Below are 20,299 nucleotides of genomic sequence, written 5' to 3' on the forward strand. Positions count from 1 at the left end.
GGGGTCCTGGAAAGAGGACGACCCCGACGGGGAACCTGGGCCAGAAACACAACTTCGCCTGCCACCCTGTGCGCCGGTTTAAGTCTATCAAGCGTGACACACTCCCTACGCCCACCCATATCTGGCACAAAACCCTTAGGACCCGTCTCAAGAACCCGAAATGGGCCATCGTATGGGGGCTGGAGGGGCGAACGGTGAGCATCATGCCGTACAAAAACAAAACGACCCGACATGAGCTCCGCAGGCTCGAACGACCGCGAAAAACAGTGGTGAACGGGGCCTGGAGCCCGAGTGCTGTCGGACAAAAAAGGATAAACGGCCGGACGGGGTCGAGGAGCGGAACTCCCAGGCAAAAACTCCCCAGGGACGCGGAGCGATTGACCAAGCACCAGCTCAGCGGGTGACGCGTCGAGGTCCCCTTAGAAGCTGAACGCAACCTGAGCATAACCCAAGGTAAACGCTCCACCCAGTAACCATCCGAGAGCCTAGCGCACAGCGCTGCCTTGAGCGACCGGTGAAAACGTTCACACAAGCCGTTGGCCTGAGGGTGGTACGCGGTAGTGCGGTGTACCTGCACACCCAAGGATCGCGCAAGTGCCGACCAGAGCTCTGACACGAACTGGGGGCCCCTGTCTGAGGTGATATCTGACGGAGTGCCGAAACGGGCGACCCAGGAGGACAGAAACGCGCGTGCAATGTCCGCGGATGTTGTGGAGGACAGAGGGACAACCTCTGGTCACCTGATGGTCTGATCTACCATTGTGAGCAGGTGCGTAAAACCCTGTGAAGAAGGTAGAGGGCCCACCAGGTCCACATGCACGTGGTCGAAACGTCTGGCCGGGATCGGAAACGGTTCGAGGGGCGACTTAGTGTGCTGGTGGACCTTAGCGCGCTGGCACGCTACACATGCAGCCGCCTACCCCTTGACGTCCTTGCGGAGGCCAGGCCAGACGAACTTGGAACCGACCAACGTCACCGACGCCCGAACTCCAGGGTGCGAGAGGGAGTGAATCGATTTAAAAACTCGATGGCGCCAGGCCACTGGAATAAGGGGGCGGGGACGGCCGGTGGAGACCTCGCAGAGGAGGGCAGGACTGCCTTCCTGCATCACAGCGTCCTCTAGCTTGAGGCCGGAACGCGTTGACCTAAGGGCAAGGACGTCCGGGTCGCTGGGCTGGTCAGCAGCCATAGCGGAGAAATCCACACCGAGGTGCACAGGACACACAAGCACACGCGACAGACAATCAGCAACAGGGTTGGACTTCCCGGCCACATGCTGAATGTCCGTTGTGAACTCAGAGATGGCCGCCAGGTGGCGCTGCTGACGAGCAGACCACGGCTCAGTCACCTTGGACATGGCGAAAGTCAGCGGTTTATGCTCCACATAAGCCGTGAATGGGCGACCCTCCAGCAGGAAGCGGAAATGACGGGCTGCAAGGTGCAGTGCCAGCAACTCCCCGTCAAAAACGCTGTACTTGCGCTCGCTATCTCGCAGTTTGCAGCTAAAAAATGCGAGTGGCTGCCACGCATTCGCCACATGCTGTTCAACCACAGCCCCCACGGCTATGTCAGATGCGTCGGTTGTTAAAGCTATGGACGCCGTGGGTGTGGGATGGGAGAGGAGGGCAGCGTTAGCTAGCTCCGTCAAACGCCTGGACCTGTTCGGGAGTCCAGTCGACAGGGTCGTTAGCCTTCTTAAGCCGCAGGGATTCATAAAATGGCTGAAGGAGGTGGGCAGCGTGAGGGAGGAAACGGTTATAAAAATTCACCATGCCCAAGAATTCCTGCAATGCCTTAACAGAGACCAGGCGGGGAAATTCCGCCACCGCTTGCACCTTAGAAGGCAATGGGACCGCGCCTTGCGGCGAAATGCGGTGACCCAAGAAGTCAATCACCGGCAGTCCAAACTGACACTTGGCCAGGTTGACTATCAGGCCGTGTTCGTCCAGACGACGGAAAACCTATTTCCGGTGCGCCGAGTGCTCTTCAGCTGACGGACTGGCCACTAATATGTCGTCGAGATAAACGAACACGAAATCAAGGTCACGCATCACCGAGTCCATCAGCCTCTGAAAGGTTTGCGCTGCCCCCTTCAAGCCAAAAGGCATGCGCATGAACTCAAAAAGCCCAAATGGGGTGATCACTGCGGTCTTGGGCACGTCCTCTGCGCGCACGGGAACCTGATGATAGCCGCGCACCAGGTCCACCTTAGAGAAGATAGTGGTACCTGCCAGGCGTATGGAAAAGTCCTGTATGTGTGGGATGGGATAGCGGTCATTGGCGGTGATGTTGTTCAGGTGGCGAAAGTCACCACAAGGCCGCCACGACCTATCCGCCTTGGGCACCGTGGGAAGCGGCGAGGCCCACGGGCTGTTGGAATGCCTCACTATACCCAGACGCTCCATGATGGCGAACTCCTCCTTAGCTGTAGCCAATTTTACCGCGTTGAGGCGCTGCGCGCGCGCAAAGACTGGCAGTCCCAGAGTGGGAATGAAATGTTCTACCCCGTGTTTAGTAACCGCGGTGGAAAAGGCAGGTGGAGTCACCGATGGAGAATCCGCCAGCAAACGCTGAAAAACATCCCCTAATGCTAAAAAGTTAGCGTGTGTTAACGGCCCGGCTCCCCCTGTCTCGCACGGAACAGTGGCGAAAGACACTGCATCAATTAAACGGCGGTTAGCAACATCAACCAGCAGACCATTAGCACACAGAAAATCCGCGCCGATAATAGGAACCGTAATGGCGGCCACTACAAAGTCCCACTCAAAATGGCGCCCGTGGAAACAAACAGTGACCAACCTTGTGCCAAACGTCGCAATGGACGAACCGTTAGCTGCACTTAACTGTGGGCCGCCGCCTTCGGCTGACATGTCCGTGCTAGCTGGAGGGAGTAGGCTCTTTTGCGAGCCGGAGTCCACCAGAAACCGTCTTCCTGACATTGAGTCCTTAATCAAGAGCCCACAGCTGCTACTGAGCACTGCCCTGGAGTTTCCCGGCGCCTCAAATGTGCACGGAGGGACGCAGCGCCTCGCTTTGCCGCCGAACCGCTGGTGGAAGAAACAGAGGCCTCTCCCGCGCCGTCTCCCGGCAGCCACTCCAGCCACCACTGCCGGGTCCGCGTCCTCCGACGCCGGCTGCAGAGGCTCCGATGCCACACTCTGCACAGAGAACCGTCTGGCAGCCAGCAGGACCCGATCGGCCTCCTCAGCCAAACCTCGGCAGTCACCAGCGGCCAGACACGGGGAGTTAGCCAAAGCCGCGCGCACAGGAGACGGGAGCTGGTGCAGGAAAACGTGCGGGAAAAGGAATCCAACTGCGTCCGAGCCTAGCAGCGACAGCATATTGTCCATGAGATCCACAGCCGTCCCGTCGCCCAAACTGGATAGGGAAAGGATCCTATCTGCCCTCTCTGCGGCAGATAGGCTGTACCTCCGGAGCAGAAGATGTTTGAGGGCGACGTATTTACCATGTTGCGGAGGGGCGCGCAACAGCTGCATGGCCCGGCGTGTGGACTGCTGGTCCAGCGCAGCGACGACCAGATAGTATCTGGAGTTGTCCGCAGAGATTCCACGCAGGTGGAACAGCGCCTCGACATGCTGGAACCACGAAGCCGGGTCGCTCTGCCAGAACTCTGGGAGCTTCACAGCCGCGGCGAGAACGGCCGGCTGTGAGAGTTGGGGCGGCGTGGCCGAAGTGGATTCACACTCATCTTCTGCTCCAAACATGTTCAATTTGGGGTCACCAATGTGACAGGAATGAGGAAAAACACAGGAGACCAAGGCGAGTTTGCTGTTTATTCCTCAGCTCCAAAAACCAAACTACAGCAGGAACAACCCTGCACAGGCGAGCCCGGGAACGTAAACCACGCCTCCAGCTCACAGCCCTGCTGGGTGAGAGGCATAGCCCCCAGTGTCCGCCACATTATTTATTTATATATATATATATATGTATATATATATATATATATATATATATATATATATATATATATATGTGTGTGTGTGTGTGTGTGTGTGTGTGTGTGTACACGTATGCATGTATGTATGTATGTATGTATATATATATATATATTTTAGTCCGTTGATGTCTATCTCTTTCTGTGTTTCCACACATAAATGAATCATTTAAGTTTAAGTTAAAATTGCATTGCAAGAAATTCCAGGAAGTGAGTGAAGTGAATCATGAGAGAATGTAAATAAAAAAAAAATATGTATTAGACACGCCCAACCTTGATTTAGTTAATAAAGGACTGCAGACTAGATCAAATATTGTTCTTGGTATTTCATATTTTGGACACAAATACTAGTTTGCCAACAATTTATCATGGAGTCTTGTATCTCTGTGAAACACTTTCTTATAGACCATTTCTCTCTCTCTCGCTCTCTCTGTCTCTGTCTCTGTCTGTCTGTCTCTCTCTCTGTCTCTCTCTCTGTGTCTCTCTGTGTCTCTCTGTGTCTCTCTCTCTGTCTGTCTGTCTCTCTCTCTCTCTGTGTCTCTCTCTCTGTGTCTCTCTCTGTCTGTCTGTCTGTGTCTGTCTCTCTGTCTCTGTCTCTGTCTCTGTCTCTCTCTCTCTCTCTCTCTCTGTGTGTGTGTCTCTCTCTGTCTCTTTCTCTGTCTCTCTCTGTCTGTCTGTCTGTCTCTCTCTCTCTCTCTCTCTCTCTCTCTCTCTCTCTCTCTCTCTCTCTCTCTCTCTCTGTCTCTCTCTCTGTGTCTCTCTTCAGGTGATATTTAAGGCCAAAGCCAAGTATTCCCCAGAGCTCACCAAGTACAAGTAAGTCTTTTCTTGTTGACTGTGTCATGAAAGTGTTCACTCCTGACTAAAAGGGGTTGAATATGATTAGTTTTTGTCATGTCATAGATGCTTTTGATTCTAAAACTGTTTTTTCAATGCTGGAACTTTTAACATTAAAAGTGCTTAATTTTCTCCCCCGCTACACCAAAGTGTCACAGCCACAGCCGTCATATTCTGCATTCACAGCAAAAATGACAATAGCAGATAGCAGTTTGTAGTTGAAAAGCAGGGCAGGGTTGGATTTTTAAAATAATTTCTGCATTTAAAGCATTTTGAATACATGGCAGCAACCCCCTCTCCATGCGATGTTATGTCATGCCTTTGTTTAATTCAGTAGCATGTAGCCATGCAACGCAGTGGTACATAGACTGCATGTTGTAGAGCACTTTTCTAGCTGCTGCAGCCACTCAAAGCACTTTACAATGAATTGATGCAACAAACACACACATGCTTGCTTGCTGGTAGTCCATCGAGTCCTTTGATGACGTCCCTCCTTGTTAACTGTGTGTTCTTTTAATGACTGTAGAGTCATCAAAGTAGATGAGTCAAAGTAGAGATCACGTGGCGTTTTTTCCTGCCATTACAAAACTTTTGCACAGCACCCAAGTTGATTGAATGGGAAATATGGAATTAAAGTTGGTAATATGCAGCGCTCAAGCTAACAAAGCTACCTAATACAAACGTTTTGCCCGTCAGTCTGTGGATGTGCAGCCTCCTAGATGGATCCTCGAACGAAAGCAACCAAGTCTGACATGAAATGACAGAGATCAGGCTGTCATAATTTCAAAGCCCTTTTTAAAAGACTTCAAACGTGATCAGCCGTGGTGGTTTTGGTGATATAAATGAATGAAGGTGAATGGCTGCTCTGCTGATTGACCTTCTTCATAAAGCAATGGTAAGAAAACATAGCTCAGCCATGGAAAATGTTTTATTGTAGCTACTTAGATGATTTCCAGCTGTGACTGTGATTAATCCTAGTCTTGAAATTGTATTTTTATAGTGGAATTTTAACATTGGAGACTGGCACTTCCACGTGGAGGCTAGTTGAACAAGGTGAATTATTTGTGGTTCATCAGTGTTCCTCCAGTGCTGAAATCAGCAGTGAATGATTTGCTGACTTGTGAAATATGATCGACTTCTTGTTTACTTTCAAGACTCATACCCGAATGCATAAAGTTTGGCTCTGACACTGTCACGATCTGACTCAGCCATAGATGTGAGTTGCATGCACTCTCATGGTTGACTCGGAGCGGGCAGCAACAGAGAGCAACGCTGGTCAAGCAGGCTAGAGAGTGAAGGAAAGGGAGCAGCAATCACGAGAACAAACCTTGTGAATCACTGCAACCATGAGAGGTTCTTGATCATATGGTTATTACTGTGCACAAAAAGAATGAGGCTGATAGGTCCAGTAGTATGTGAGATTATCTGCGGACAGACACACATGCATGCATGCAACCACACACATGTCCCCTCCAGGCTACCACCTGGCGGAGATAACAAAATGTTAATGAACATGTGGACTTTACCCTTTTGGGATCAGTTGGCTCCCACAGTTGTGAAACCTTGTAATATGATTTCAGCATAAGCCTCTCCAATAAATTCTATAACAGGGCCTCAGACAGAGAAAACCCATTCATGTCTCCTTGGAGAACATGTGTGAGCCCTTCCACTTGGAGAAGCTGTAGAACATTATAAAGCCAACTTGAAACAGATGGCTTGACATCATCCAGCCAATGCTGGAAGCTTGATTACTGTACCCCCCCCCCTTTTATATTGATGATGTTCTGGTAGCCTTGCACCTACGTGATGTGCATGTAATTACTTTCCTTCAGCTGTGCACAGTATCCCTAAATACCAAGGATTCTTTTATTTCTGTTTAATTCAGGTGAGGCAGCTTGTAGGCCCAAGATACACTGTAGAGGATTAAGCTCAGTAGGGGAGCATATGGTGGATGATACCTGGCTACCAATCTCAACAGACAAAGGATCTGAAAGTCCAAGAGAAATGGGTGCAGTTTATTTGGAAAAATCGTAGTATCCCAGCCAAACTTCCAGAGAAAATGTGGATTTGCAGTAGCCATTTTCAAGAACACTTTTTTTCAGAATTTATCTCAAAAATGGATGGGGTTTACCACAAAACTTATAATGAAGCCCAATGCTGTGCCATCCATTTATGTTGCTCAACTGGTAAGTTTATTTTTCTTTCTCTTTTGCCAGACACTTTCTGTTGTGTTCATTTGACTCGTTTCTTCCTAACTTCGCATCTGAGTGCTTACGAGGTAGATAACTTGTCAGAGCTGGCGAGCAGGACCACGGTTTATCTAAGGGGCAGTTCAGATGTTGCATCTAAAAACACGTGGAAAACACCAACCGTGCCGATTTCATTCTTTTATCCAAGGTGCTTGAAAGGTTGCGCTACTGTCGCACCTACCGTTACTGCTACTACTACTATTTTCGGCTGCTCCCGTTAGGGGTCGCCACAGCGGATCATCTGTTTCCATTTCTTCCTGTCTTCTGCGTCTTCCTCTGTCACACCAGCCACCTGCATGTCTTCCCTCACCACATCCATAAACCTCCTCTTTGGCCTTCCTCTTCTCCTCTTCCCTGGCAGCTCCATATTCAGCATCCTTCTCCCAATATACTCAGCATCTCTCCTCCACACATGTCCAAGCCATCTCAACCTTGCCTCTCTTGCTTTGTCTCCAAACCGTCCAACCTGAGCGGTCCCTCTAATATAATCGTTCCTAATCCTGTCCTTCTTCATCACTCCCAGTGAAAATCTTAGCATCTTCAACTCTGCCACCTCCAGCTCCACCTCCTGTCTTTTCGTCAGTGCCACTGTCTCCAAACCATACAACATAGCTGGTCTCACTACCATCTTGTAAACCTTCCCTTTAACTCTTGCTGGTACCCTTCTGTCACACATCACTCCTGACACCCTTCTCCACCCACTCCACCCTGCCTGCACTCTCTTTTTCACCTCTCTACTGCACTCCCCGTTACTTTGGACAGTTGACCCCAAGTATTTAAACTCAAATGCCTCTGTCACCTCCACTCCTTGCATCCTGACCATTCCACTTTCCTCTCTCTCATTCACACATAGGTATTCCGTCTTGCTCCTACTGACTTTCATTCCTCTTCTCTCCAGTGCATACCTCCACCTCTCCAGGCTCTCCTCAACCTGCACCCTACTCTCACTACAGATCACAATGTCATCCGCGAACATCATCATCCATGGAGACTCCTGCCTGATCTTGTCCGTCAACCTGTCCATCACCATTGCAAACAAGAAAGGTCTCAGAGCCGATCCTTGATGTAATCCACCTCCACCTTGAACCCATCTGTCATTCCAACCACACACCTCACCATTGTCACACTTCCCTCATACATATCCTGCACCACTCCTACATACTTCTCTGCAACTCCTGACTTCCTCATACAATACCACACCTCCTCTCTCGGCACTCTGTCATAAGCTTTCTCTAAATCTACAAAGACACAATGCAACTCTTTCTGGCCTCCTCTATACTTCTCCATCAACATTCTCAAAGCAAACATCGCATCTGTGGTGCTCTTTCGTGGCATGAAACCATACTGCTGCTCGCTGATCATCACCTCTCCTCTTAACCTAGCTTCTATTACTCTTTCCCAAATCTTCATGCTGTGGCTGATCAACTTTATACCTCTGTAGTTGTTACAGTTCTGCACATCGCCCTTGTTCTTGAAAATCGGTACCAGTATGCTTCTTCTCCACTACTCAGACATCCTCTCACTTTCCAGGATTGTGTTAAACAATCTAGTTAAAAACCCCACTGCCATCTCTCCTAAACATCTCCATGCCTCCACAGGTATGTCATCAGGACCAACTGCCTTTCCACTCTTCATCCTCTTCATAGCTGCCCTCACTTCCTCCTTGTTAATCCACTGAACTTCCTGATTCACTATCCCTACATCATCCAACCTTCTCTCTCTCTCATTTTCTTCATTCATCAGCCCCTCATAGTACTCCTTCCACGTTCTCAGCACACTCTCCTCGCTTGTCAGCACATTTCCATCTCTATCCTTGATCGCCCTAACTTGCTGCACATCCTTTGCAGCTCGGTCCCTCTGTCTAGCCAATCGGTACAAGTCCTTTTCTCTTTCCTTAGTGTCTAACCTGTCATACAACTCACCATACGCATTTTCCTTTTCCTTTGCCACCTCTCTCTTCGCTTTACGCTGCGTCTCCTTGTACTCCTGTCTACTTTCTTCATCTCTCTGACTATCCCACTTCTTCTTTGCCAACCTTTTCCTCTGTATAATTTGCTGTACTTCCTCATTCCACCACCAAGTCTCCTTGTCTTCCTTCCTCTGTCCTGATGACACACCAAGTACCTTCCTAGCTGTCTCCCTCACTATTTTTGCAGTGGTTGTCCAGCCATCTGGCAACTCTTCACTACCACCCAGTGCCTGTCTGACTCCTGCCTGAACTCCACACAACAGTCTTCCTCCTTCAACTTCCACCATTTGATCTTCGGCTGTGTCTTCACTCGCTTCCTCCTCTTGGTCTCCAAAGTCATCCTACAGACCACCATCCGATGCTGCCTAGCTACGTTCTCCCCTGTCACCACCTTGCAGTCTCCAATCCCTTTTAGATGGCGCCTTCTACATAAGATATAGTCCACCTGTGTGCACTTTCCTCCACTCTTGTACGTCACCCTGTGTTCCTCCCTCTTCTTGAAATATGTATTCACCACAGCCATTTCCATCCTTTTTGCAAAATCCACCACCATCTGTCCTTCCACATTTCTCTCCTTGACTCCATACCTTCCCATCACCTCCTCATCACCTCTGTTCCCTTCACCAACATGTCCATTGAAGTCCGCTCCAATCACCACTCTCTCCTCCTTGGGTACCCTCTCCGCCATGTCGTCCAACTCACTCCAGAATTCTTCTTTTTCATCCATCTCACACCCAACTTGCGGGGCATATGCGCTGATAACATTCAGCAATACACCTTCAATTTCCAGCTTCATACTCATCACTCTGTCTGACACTCTCTTCACCTCCAGCATGCTCTTGACATACTCTTCCGTCAGAATGACCCCTACCCCTTTACTCCTCCCATTCACACCATGGTAGAAGAGTTTGAAGCCACCTCCGATACTCCTGGCCTTACTCCCCTTCCACCTGGTCTCTTGCACACACAGTATGCCTACCTTTCTTCTTTCCATCATGTCAGCCAGCTCTCTCCCTTTACCAGTCATAGTACCAACATTCAAAGTTCCAGCTCTCACCTCCACATGCCTACCCTTCCTCCTCTCTAGCTGCCTCTGGACATGCCTTCCCCCCCCCCTTCTCCTTCGCCGAACAGTAGCATAGTTTCCACCGGCACCATGCTGGTTAACAGTACCGGTGGCAGTCGTTGGTAACCTGGGCCTTGACCGATCCGGTATGTAAGTCTTATTTATAATCCGCATATTTGATTTGGCAAAGATTTTACGCCGGATGCCCTTCCTGACGCAACCCTCCCCATTTGTCCGGGCTTGGGACCAGCGCTAAGGATGCACTGGCTTGTGCATCCTCAGTGGCTGGGTTCGCACCTGCCGTTACTAAGCAACCAAAAGGTAAGTGCTGTGATGATGTTAGTTATTACACAAGAAATGCGACAATTGGTCCAAATCAAAAGTGGTCTGCGGCAGTCTCTTGGTTTAGCCATTTAATATGGAAGAGTTGGAAGTGGAGTTTTTAACAAGATTGTGTAAAACAGTCCTGGAAAGTGAGGGGATGCCTGAGGAGTGGAGAAGAAGCATACTGGTACCGATTTTCAAGAACAAGGGCGATGTGCAGAACTGTAGCAACTACAGAGGTATAAAGTTGATCAGCACAGCATGAAGATTTGGGAAAGAGTAATCGAAGCTAGGTTAAGAGGAGAGGTGATGATCAGCGAGCAGCAGTATGGTTTCATGCCATGAAAGAGCACCACAGATGTGATGTTTGCTTTGAGAATGTTGACGGGGAAGTATAGAGAATGTCAGAAGGAGTTACATTGTGCCTGTGGATTTAGAGAAAGCATATGACAGAGTACCAAGAGAGGAGGTGTGGTATTGTATGAGGAAGTCGGGAGTTGCAGAGAAGTATGTAGGAGTGGTGCAGGATATGTATGAGGGAAGTGTGACAGTGGTAAGGTGTGTGGTGGGTTCAAGGTGGAGGTGGGATTACATCAAGGATTGGCTCTGAGCCCTTTCTTGTTTGCAGTGGTGATGGACAGGTTGACGGCCAAGATCAGGCAGGAGTCTCCATGGATGATGATGTTCGCTGATGACATTGTGATCTGTAGTGAGAGTAGGGTGCAGGGTGAGGAGAGCCTGGAGAGGTGGAGGTATGCACTGGAGAGAAGAGGAATGAAAGTCAGTAGGAGCAAGACGGAATACCTATGTGTGAATGAGAGGGAGGAAAGTGGAATGGTGAGGGTGCAAGGAGTAGAGGTGACGAAGGTGTATGAGTTTAAATACTTGGGGTCAACTGTCCAAAGTAACGAGAAGTGTAGAAGAGAGGTGAAGAAAAGAGTGCAGGAAGGGTGGAGTGGGTGGAGAAGAGTGTCAGGAGTGATTTGTGACAGAAGGGTACCAGCAAGAGTTAAAGGGAAGGTTTACAAGATGGTAGTGAGACCAGCTATGTTGTATGGTTTGGAGACAGTGGCACTGATGAAAAGACAAGAGGAGGAGCTGGAGGTGGCAGAGTTGAAGATATACGATGTAGATACGATGTAGCAACCAATAACGTAATAATTAACCAATAATGCAATGACATTTTTGAGCCAATAACGTAATAACATTATTACGTTATTGGCCTAGCATTAAAAAAATGACTGCAGCCGATAAAGTAATAATATATAATATATTTATCATTTTTTTTATTTCTATTTTCTGGATAGAAAGTGACACACACACACACACACACACACACACACACACACACACACACACACACACACACAAACATTCATACCTAGGGACAATTTAGTCCGGCCAATTCACCTGACCTACATGTCTTTGGGCTGTGGGAGGAAACCGGAGCCCCCGGAGGAAACCCACGCAGACACGGGGAGAACGCACACAGGGAAATATTTTCTTTGGCAGCACCCGCATTTGACCACTAGATTGCAATAGAGTAGCTAATTCATGTCAAGCTAACGAAGTCATGTGACTGACTAGACTGATTAGACTTTGCTTAGTTGTCTGCAGACCTCCATACTGCAAGCATGTTGAAAGGTAAATACTTCTCTGATTTACTACAGTTAACACCCTTAATTTTGTGGAATCCTTGTTCATACATTCTTATATACTTGAGAAACTTTAAAGTTAACAGACAAATAGCTAGTCTAACCGTAAGAAAATTGCTAGCATGATACATACACAGTTGTATAGGTGCAGATTTATATCTCATTAGATATTGCTGCAGTTTCATTCTTTTGTATAAATACAAGTTGTTGTGCATTGTTGCACGGAAATATCTGTTATATAAGACTGATATATAATAATATATAATTATATTATATGTATTATTAATTATAATTATTAATTATAATTATTAATTATATATATATATAACTATATTGTATATAATTATATTATTATATAAATAGCTGCTATAATAAGACAGCTGAATGAGCTGAGGTTTATATCAATGTAGGTTATGATTTTTTTCAGTATTATTCGAGGTGGCAGTGTATGATAAGGAATTAAATGGTGTTAGCTAAACCTGATATAAAAATGAAACGTGGTCCCTATTGACAAAATAAAAGCTTAGTGAACAATGTGTACTAACCTACTGAGTTCATCAGCATGCGTTACTATGAAATATCAACTTTAAAAGTTCATTGGGCCTGTGTATTGTATACTTTATTTAAAACTCTCTTTTGTAAGTTTGCAGGTCATATTATCCTCTCAGTTTAGAGTTGAAAAAGGGAATAACTTTGTCTTTAATACCATTGCAGGTATTTAACAAACAATCTTTATCCTCTCCTGCATCATTTTGGAATGCAGAGGACATGGACATAGACAAATGTCTGATGAGACCTACGATCTCATACTCAAGGCACTGAAGGGGGAATTTAATGTTCCTGTAGCAGAGAGATCCAGGACCCAGCGCTCTGCACTTATTCAACTGTGGCAGAATAGGCAGCATTACGCCCTCAGTGAGGATGGTCAGTCAATTGCATTCGATGGAAAATTGGTACTCAGGAAGTCAACTTTCTCTGCAATTGTAAATAAGGCTCTTAATGAAACAAAAGGCTCTGGTGTAAGAAAATTAAACATATACCTTAGGGAACAGTACTTGGGGATCAGCTGAGCAAGTGTGATAGACACCTTGGACAGATCAAGATGTTACCAGCTGCACAAGGCAACATTCCGGAACAAACCCATACCAAAATCTATCACGGCCAAAGCAGTTCAAGATCGACACCAGGTAGACCTTGTTGACATGGGTAAATGGAGGGTCAAGTATGGCCAAGTCACATATAGGTACATCCTGACTGTAATAGATGTGTTTAGTAGATATGTATGGCAAGACCACTGAAAGGTAAACACAGTGCGGAGATTGCTAGACACCTTGAAGACAGTTACAATGAGCATGGTCCACCAAAAGTCATACAGCATGACCAAGGGAAGGCGTTCAAAGGTGTTGTGAAAAAACCTATGGAGTCCTTACAAGTAAAAATAATTCAGAGCTCTCCATACCATCCCCAGAGCCAGGGTAAAGTGGAGAGAAGCCACTGTGTCATAAGGAAAAAAATAATGTATGACTTATTTCGATATCAAGAAGGAGGAGTGAACTGGATTAAGCTTCTGCCAATTTATGCAAAGATAATGAATGAAGACCCAAAGGAAGTTTTGAGTTGGATGTCTCCTTTTCGGATTTATTATGGAAGACAAAGTCATGCGTTATCTAATCGCTTAACTTCTACCCGAGAAGATCTTGAAGAACACTGTCCACCAGGCAACAAAACACTGCCCACCCAAAAGCAGAGGCTTTTGTTTGAGGATGAATGAAATAGGATCAGGAAAAGGGCACAAAAAGCAACACAATGCTGCATACGCCGACAGACTTAATCTTGGAATTTTAAAGTCTCTATGTATAGGCTACATGATAATGTGTTGGTGAGGGCCAAGAGTGGCCATCACAGAGTCTCACAGAAACAATTTGTGATATCAGGTGTTTTTATGTAGTTAAGTTGCACAAATACAAGGTTGAGTTTCAAATGCCAAATAGTCCCACTCCAACACAAAAGTGGTTCTCAGTTTCTGATGTGACCAGTGTGACAAGACTAGAAGAAAGGCAGCGCTCAAAGTCTCAGCCCAAATCAGTTCAACAAATGGACCTGTGAATGCCCTACTCACATCAAGACAGATTGGAGGGGTTTGAATCATCAAACCTGAACATTCGCTTTGACCCGATTCCGTGATGGCAACTGCCAATTTGCTGTTATTTCTGATCAGTTGGCCACCATTGGAATTTTCCGTTCTGCAGAAACATTGCGTAAAGAATAGTGGCCAACCTAACATTTAATCCATATGGAGTGGATGGGACATCCCTTTCGGAGTATATTGAGGAGACATAGGGGGAATATTTACAGAGGATGGTACAACATGGCACATACGGTGACATGTCTGTGAATGTTCTCATTCATCCAGGTCATGGTTATCCAAAGGAGTTGAATCAGGTGCAACTGGACTTGGTATATATCCATGAAGACGTTTCGCCTCTCATCCAAGAGGCTTCCTCAGTTCGTGCCTTTCTGACTAACCCAAGCTAGTGTGACTGGCTGGTGATGAGACTCAGAATTTATCCTCTTGGAGTCGTTGTCAGAGGTATAGATGTCCTATGGCTCTAACAGAGCCATATAGTATATGAGTGGCTCTTTTGTGTACCGATGTTTGGCCGCGCCCGTTGTTACCAGAGCTATTGATATGCATGGCTTTCCTGTGCTCTGATGTCCAGCCGTGCCCGTCGCCATCGGAGCTATTGATTTGCATTTGTTTAGCAGCGACGGTCGTTGGGGGTGTTAGTTTCGACTTCATTATTCAGTAGTCATGAGAGTCGTTGGAGCCGTTAGTGACTGACTGTTGTTCTTGGAAGCTAGGCTTCTTGAGTCTCCTGGGTAGAGATGAAAGGACGGCATTGTAAGTGGGAGATAGGTGGTGTCGCAGACCTCCTCCTCTGTTGAGGGATGGTTTTTCCAGTTTCACATAGATGGCTTCCTTCACCCCTCTTTCAAACCATCTATCTTCTCTGTCCAAAATGTGTACGTTGCTGTCCTCGAAGGAGTGTGTCTTCTCCTTTAGGTGTAGATAGACTGCTGAGTCTTGTCCTGAGGAGTTTGGCCTTCTGTGTTGGGCCATCCGTTTGTGTAGTGGTTGTTTGGTTTCTCCTACACCCTCCTATTGTGGAGGGTGTCGTCCCGTAGCAAACGTTGCCTCACATATAGCCAACATCTTGACCCTTTTAGTGGGTGAAACACCTCACCATATCCAAAACTCCATTGACTTCGTGGACAAGGTCCAAGGTGTAAAACTGGGACCGAATGAAACCATGGTATCCTACGACGTGACCTCGTTATTCACCTGCATCCCAACTATGAAGGCTTTGGAAACTGTGAGGCAACGTTTGCTACGGGACGACACCCTCTACAATAGGACCACCTAACTCTTCAGAGAGCATCCCAGATCTTTAATGTTCAGTTCCTTATTGTGTCGACTCTTGGTTTGGATGCCACCTCTGTAATATCACCATCTGGTGATTACTGTGAAAGCCTGCCTCTTTTGGTTCTTGGACATTTCACTGAGGCACAGGGGGAACATTATGTAAGTTTAGATGGACCTATTCCCGCTTACATTCAGGCCATTCAGGAGGCAGAGATGCATAGAGTGTCCCAACCTGCCCCTCTGTCTGACACTGAACTTGGTGCTCTGTCTGATGCCGAACCTGCTGCTATGCCTGTTGTCAAACCTGCCCCGCCTGATGATGAACCTGGCTTTCTGTCTCAGCCTGAACCTGGGTTTCTACCTAATGCTGATGTTCAGTCTATAGCTAACCCTTTACTTGACATGGTTGAGGATGCTGGCAATGAGCCTGGAGTTCAATATCTACCTTCAGAGATCTTATCAAGAATTATTGAATTTTCGCTCAAGCAAGATATGTCAGTGCTTGGGACATCCAATCTCACTCTTATTCCGTGAACTGTGTGCACCATTCCATCCCAACCTATATATAAGAGAAGCACTTGCAGAGAGCCTAGAACTGGACAAGAAGATGACTCTTCCATTAGTATTATGCAGCTCTACAAGGCTGCTGGACGCAACAGTGGTCTAAGCTTACGCATAAAACAGTTATTTGGCAAGGACAGCCGATGGATGAAAGCCTGGATTCTTCTCAGTAATGTAGCTTTTGGGCAGTACAAAGTTAAGGACATTTACTGGAAGAAGTAATGCCAATTTTATGTTGATGTTTTCCCCTTAGTTTAACTCTCTTCAGTTTTGTTTGTTTTTGACATTTGTAAATGAGTGTTCATGTTCTATGCTGTATATTGGAGTTGAGTGCCATTATAGTGCCAGTCCAGTTATTTAAATACAGTTTTAAGTGAGGACTGAATCGTTTTAACAATTTCCTTGAGAAATGTTTGAAAAAAGTTTTAATTAAATGTTTTCCAAGAAAATAATGTGGTAAATTCATTTGACAATGCAACATCCAACAGAGACACTGACATGAAATTATGAATTTACATATCTAAGCAAATAAACAATGTTATAAATAAAGATGTTGTAAAACAAATAATTCTCAAATTGGCTCTTACAACCATAATTAAGGAGAGAGAGTGCTGCATAGTACGTATCCTTGATGAATGAATATGACGACTATGCCATCCACTATACCTATTTTTGGTGAGCAAACTGCACAAAAACTGCAAAAAAATCTTTTAATTTCCAAGAAATGCAGTCCTATTTATGTATTATTACATTATCAGCTGCAGTTATTACATTTTCAAAGATTTTTTATGTAATAACCAGCCAATACCATAATAACTTATTACATTATTGGCAAAATGTTATTACATTAATTGTTTTATTACATTTGAAATGGCCAAAATTATTATATTATTGGAAGGTATTATGTTATTGGCAGGTATTACATTATTGGTTGCTACAGACAACAAAGAGAGAGACAAGATTGAGATGGTTTGGACGTGTGGAGGAGAGATGCTGAATATGGAGCTGCCAGGGAAAAGGAAAAGAGGAAGACCAAAGGGGACATGTATGGATGTGGTGAGGGAGGACATGCAGGCTGCTGGTGGTACAGAGGAACATGCATGATCCGCTTTGGCGACCCCTAACGGGAGCAGCCGAAAGTAGTAGTAGTAGTAGTCGTAGTAGTTATTGTTGATTGCAGTTTTTTACTGCTTTGTTTTATGGTGTTTGATGTGAGTGTCATGAAAGGCGCCTTTAAATAAATGTTTATTATTAATATTATTATTATTATTATTATTATTATTATTATTTCTTTCACGTTTCCTGTTTTACATCCTGTAGAGTCGGGTCCAAACTATGGACCTGAGGCACTATAGGGCAGATGTCACTTGATTGACAGTACTCGTCGTAATATGTGGGCTGTTCCGTGAAGGGCGATCTTGTGGACTGCACAGTTGTTGATGTTTCCTGGGATACGGTTGGTGAACTTTTCCATTCCCTTCTTCATGAGTCCTAGAACTCTGATGACAACTGGTGTTGTTTCGGTCTTCATTCCCCACATCCTGTTGACTTCAGTCTCCAGGTCTTTGTACTTGGTCAGCTTCTCTGTGATTTTCACTGAGGTGTTTTTTCAGATGGTATTGCCATGTCGATAAGCATGCACCTCTTTTGCTTCCTGTCCTTGATAACGATGTCGGGCTTGTTGGCTTTTATCTCTCTGTCAGTGTGGATGGGAGTGTCCCAGAGGATGGTGACATCATTGTTTTCAGTGACTGTGTTTGGCTGATGTTCGTACCACTTCTCAATTGTCTGGATCTTGTAACTCCTGCAGATCTTCCAGTGCAGGTATGCTGCTGCCTTGTTGTGCCTGTACATGTGCTCGGTCGTTGCCAGTTCCGGGCAGCCTGACACAATGTGGTTGATGGTTTCTTCGTACATTCCACAGATTCTGCATTTTGGGTCTGTTCCATCTTTGATGATGTGATGGTGATAGGATGTAGTTGCCAGGCTCTGGTCTTGTGTAGCGATTATCAGGCCCTCTGTCTCTTCTTTCAGCCTGGTGCTCCTCAGCCACTGGTGTGTCTTTAGTTGGTCCATGTCTGTGTCTTTCATTCTTTTTGGATAGTTCCCATGCATTGCTATGTCCTCCCAGGTTTTTTGAGGTTGCTGCTGGCCATGGTGTTTTGCCTTCTGCTTCACTCATTTGGCGTAGATGGTAGTTGCCTCATTTTCTGTTGGTGGGGTTTCTGGGACAACAAGTTCGTTCTTGAATTGTGCAGCTTCTTTATTGATGGAGTAGATCTGATGTTTTACTATTCGGAGGAATGGGTCATCTGTTTTTGTCAGGTATGTATCCAGCCCGATAGTGGTAGTCTTGAAGGTCAGTTCAAGTTGGACTAGGCCTCGTCCTCCTGAAGCTCTTGGTAGGTACAGCCTGTCGATGTCTGCTTTCGGGTGGTGCATCTTCTCCATGGTCAGCATCTTTCTTGTCTTGGTGTCTAGTCTCTTGATGTCGTTCAGTTTCCAATTGATGTGTTGAAGCTGTATGTCACTACAGGTATCGCTAGGGTGTTGATAGCTTCAATTCTTTTAGCCGCATTGAGTTCGCTCTTCAGTATCATACGCACTCTCCTGTGGTACTCTTTCTGGATCTTCTCCTTCATGGTTGAGTGTTGTATGCCGTCTCCTTCGTTCACTCCTAGGTACTTGTATGTGCTATCTTGGTCTAGCTCTTTGATTACGGTGTCAGTTTCAAGGTCTAAGTCTGCAGTTCTTTTTTTTTTATTATTTATTTCTGATTTTTCCCTTTTTTCTCACAATTTAGTAGCCAATCGATCTCTATTTTAATCCAAACACCCACCCTCGTACTGCATGCGTTCGCCAACTGCATTTCTCCGGCCGGCAGTCTCGAAGGAGACGCCTCCCCACTTTCGTGACAAGGCGACTCCAGGCCGAACCACTGTTTTTTCCGACACACACAGAGACGCATTCATGTGACGAACACAAGCCGACTCCGCCCCCCTCCCAAAGACAGCATTGTCAATGATTGCTGCTTCATCGAGTCCGGCCATAGTCGGATCTGACGAGACCAGGGCGCGAACCCCGGTCCCTAGTGGGCAACTGCATCGACACAAAGCCAATGCTTAGACCGCTACACCACCGCGGACATCTAAGTCTGCAGTTCTGCAGTCTTGGTAAGTCTTCCTTTCTTGAAAGTGGCTTTGGCACACTTGTCAATTTAGAATTCCATCTTGATGTCGTCACTGAAGGTCTTGACGATGGTGAGTAGACCCTTCTGCTGATTGTCGTCCTTGGTAAACATCTTGAGGTCGTCAGTGTAGAACAGGTTATTATTATTATTGTTGTTGTTGTTATTGTTATTATAAATACACAATAAAGACAATAATACATGTAATAATAAATAAAGAAAAGAAATTTTTCCCTTTCTAAAAAAAAAAAAAGAAGAAGAAGTAAAAGACGGATACGCATGTCATGGTATGGCGGTTGCTGAGCAGCAGATGATGGCCAAAAAAACTTGATGAAAAATCTATTTAGAATTCCTGCCTGACTGGGTTGTCTCTATATCGCCCTTAAAGACCGTTTCTGTTGAGACAAGCTTATGAATCGACAGCACGGTGTGCCGCTCTGTCTTGTTAAAAGTCAGTGTAACTGACCCAGCAGTCGCTCGCTCTCTCCCTAAGAGAGATACAGATGGCCATGGGTAAACAATAAGCTATCGCAACATTGAAAATGTTTTAGAAAAAGATTTAAAGTGTCATAAAGTGTCACTCGATATCAGTCATTTCTGTTTTAGTGAGACTGCCAGTTGGAAACCACCAAAGGAAGGTTGACAGTTTTAACGTCTCTAATTAAAAGGCCTAGCCAAATTACTTTGGCCCATCCAAAACTGAAATGCTAGTGCCGTGCCTGCAGTAATAGAAGACAATGGTGCCAAGCTTGCCATGAAGCCAAAGAATGAAGCGCATCAAATCAGTTCCTCACCACTCTGTACTATATCACACATAGGATTGCATAGGGTATTTATCTTTTACACATGAGCACACACAACTGAAGCATACTGGCAACCATGCTAAAAGTGAAATATCAAGTTGTTCATGCTGTTGGGCTTTCATTTTGCACCCTTTTAAAACATTTAGTGTACACATGAACTAATTTTGTGTTAAATTCAAAACTATGAAATATGCATACTCACTCATATCAAACGTATAGTGTGCGCACACATGCACATAATTAGAAAATATTTTTATTGGACTTGACCT

At 45.9% G+C, this 20,299-nt stretch overlaps 1 protein-coding gene across 1 annotated transcript in view; it reads left to right on the forward strand.

Annotated features, from left to right (window-relative positions):
* The window catches only part of gpr137c (G protein-coupled receptor 137c), an 86,078-nt gene that overhangs the window by 25,089 nt on the left and 40,690 nt on the right, over window positions 1-20,299 (forward strand). The window contains exon 2 of the mRNA XM_056301412.1: window positions 4,722-4,771. Within this exon, the coding sequence (XP_056157387.1) occupies window positions 4,722-4,771 (50 nt within the window). The remainder of the gene's footprint in view (window positions 1-4,721; window positions 4,772-20,299) is intronic.

Source organism: Lampris incognitus, chromosome 21 (genome assembly GCF_029633865.1).
Source record: "Lampris incognitus isolate fLamInc1 chromosome 21, fLamInc1.hap2, whole genome shotgun sequence".
In the NCBI taxonomy this organism is placed as follows: Eukaryota; Metazoa; Chordata; class Actinopteri; order Lampriformes; family Lampridae; genus Lampris; species Lampris incognitus.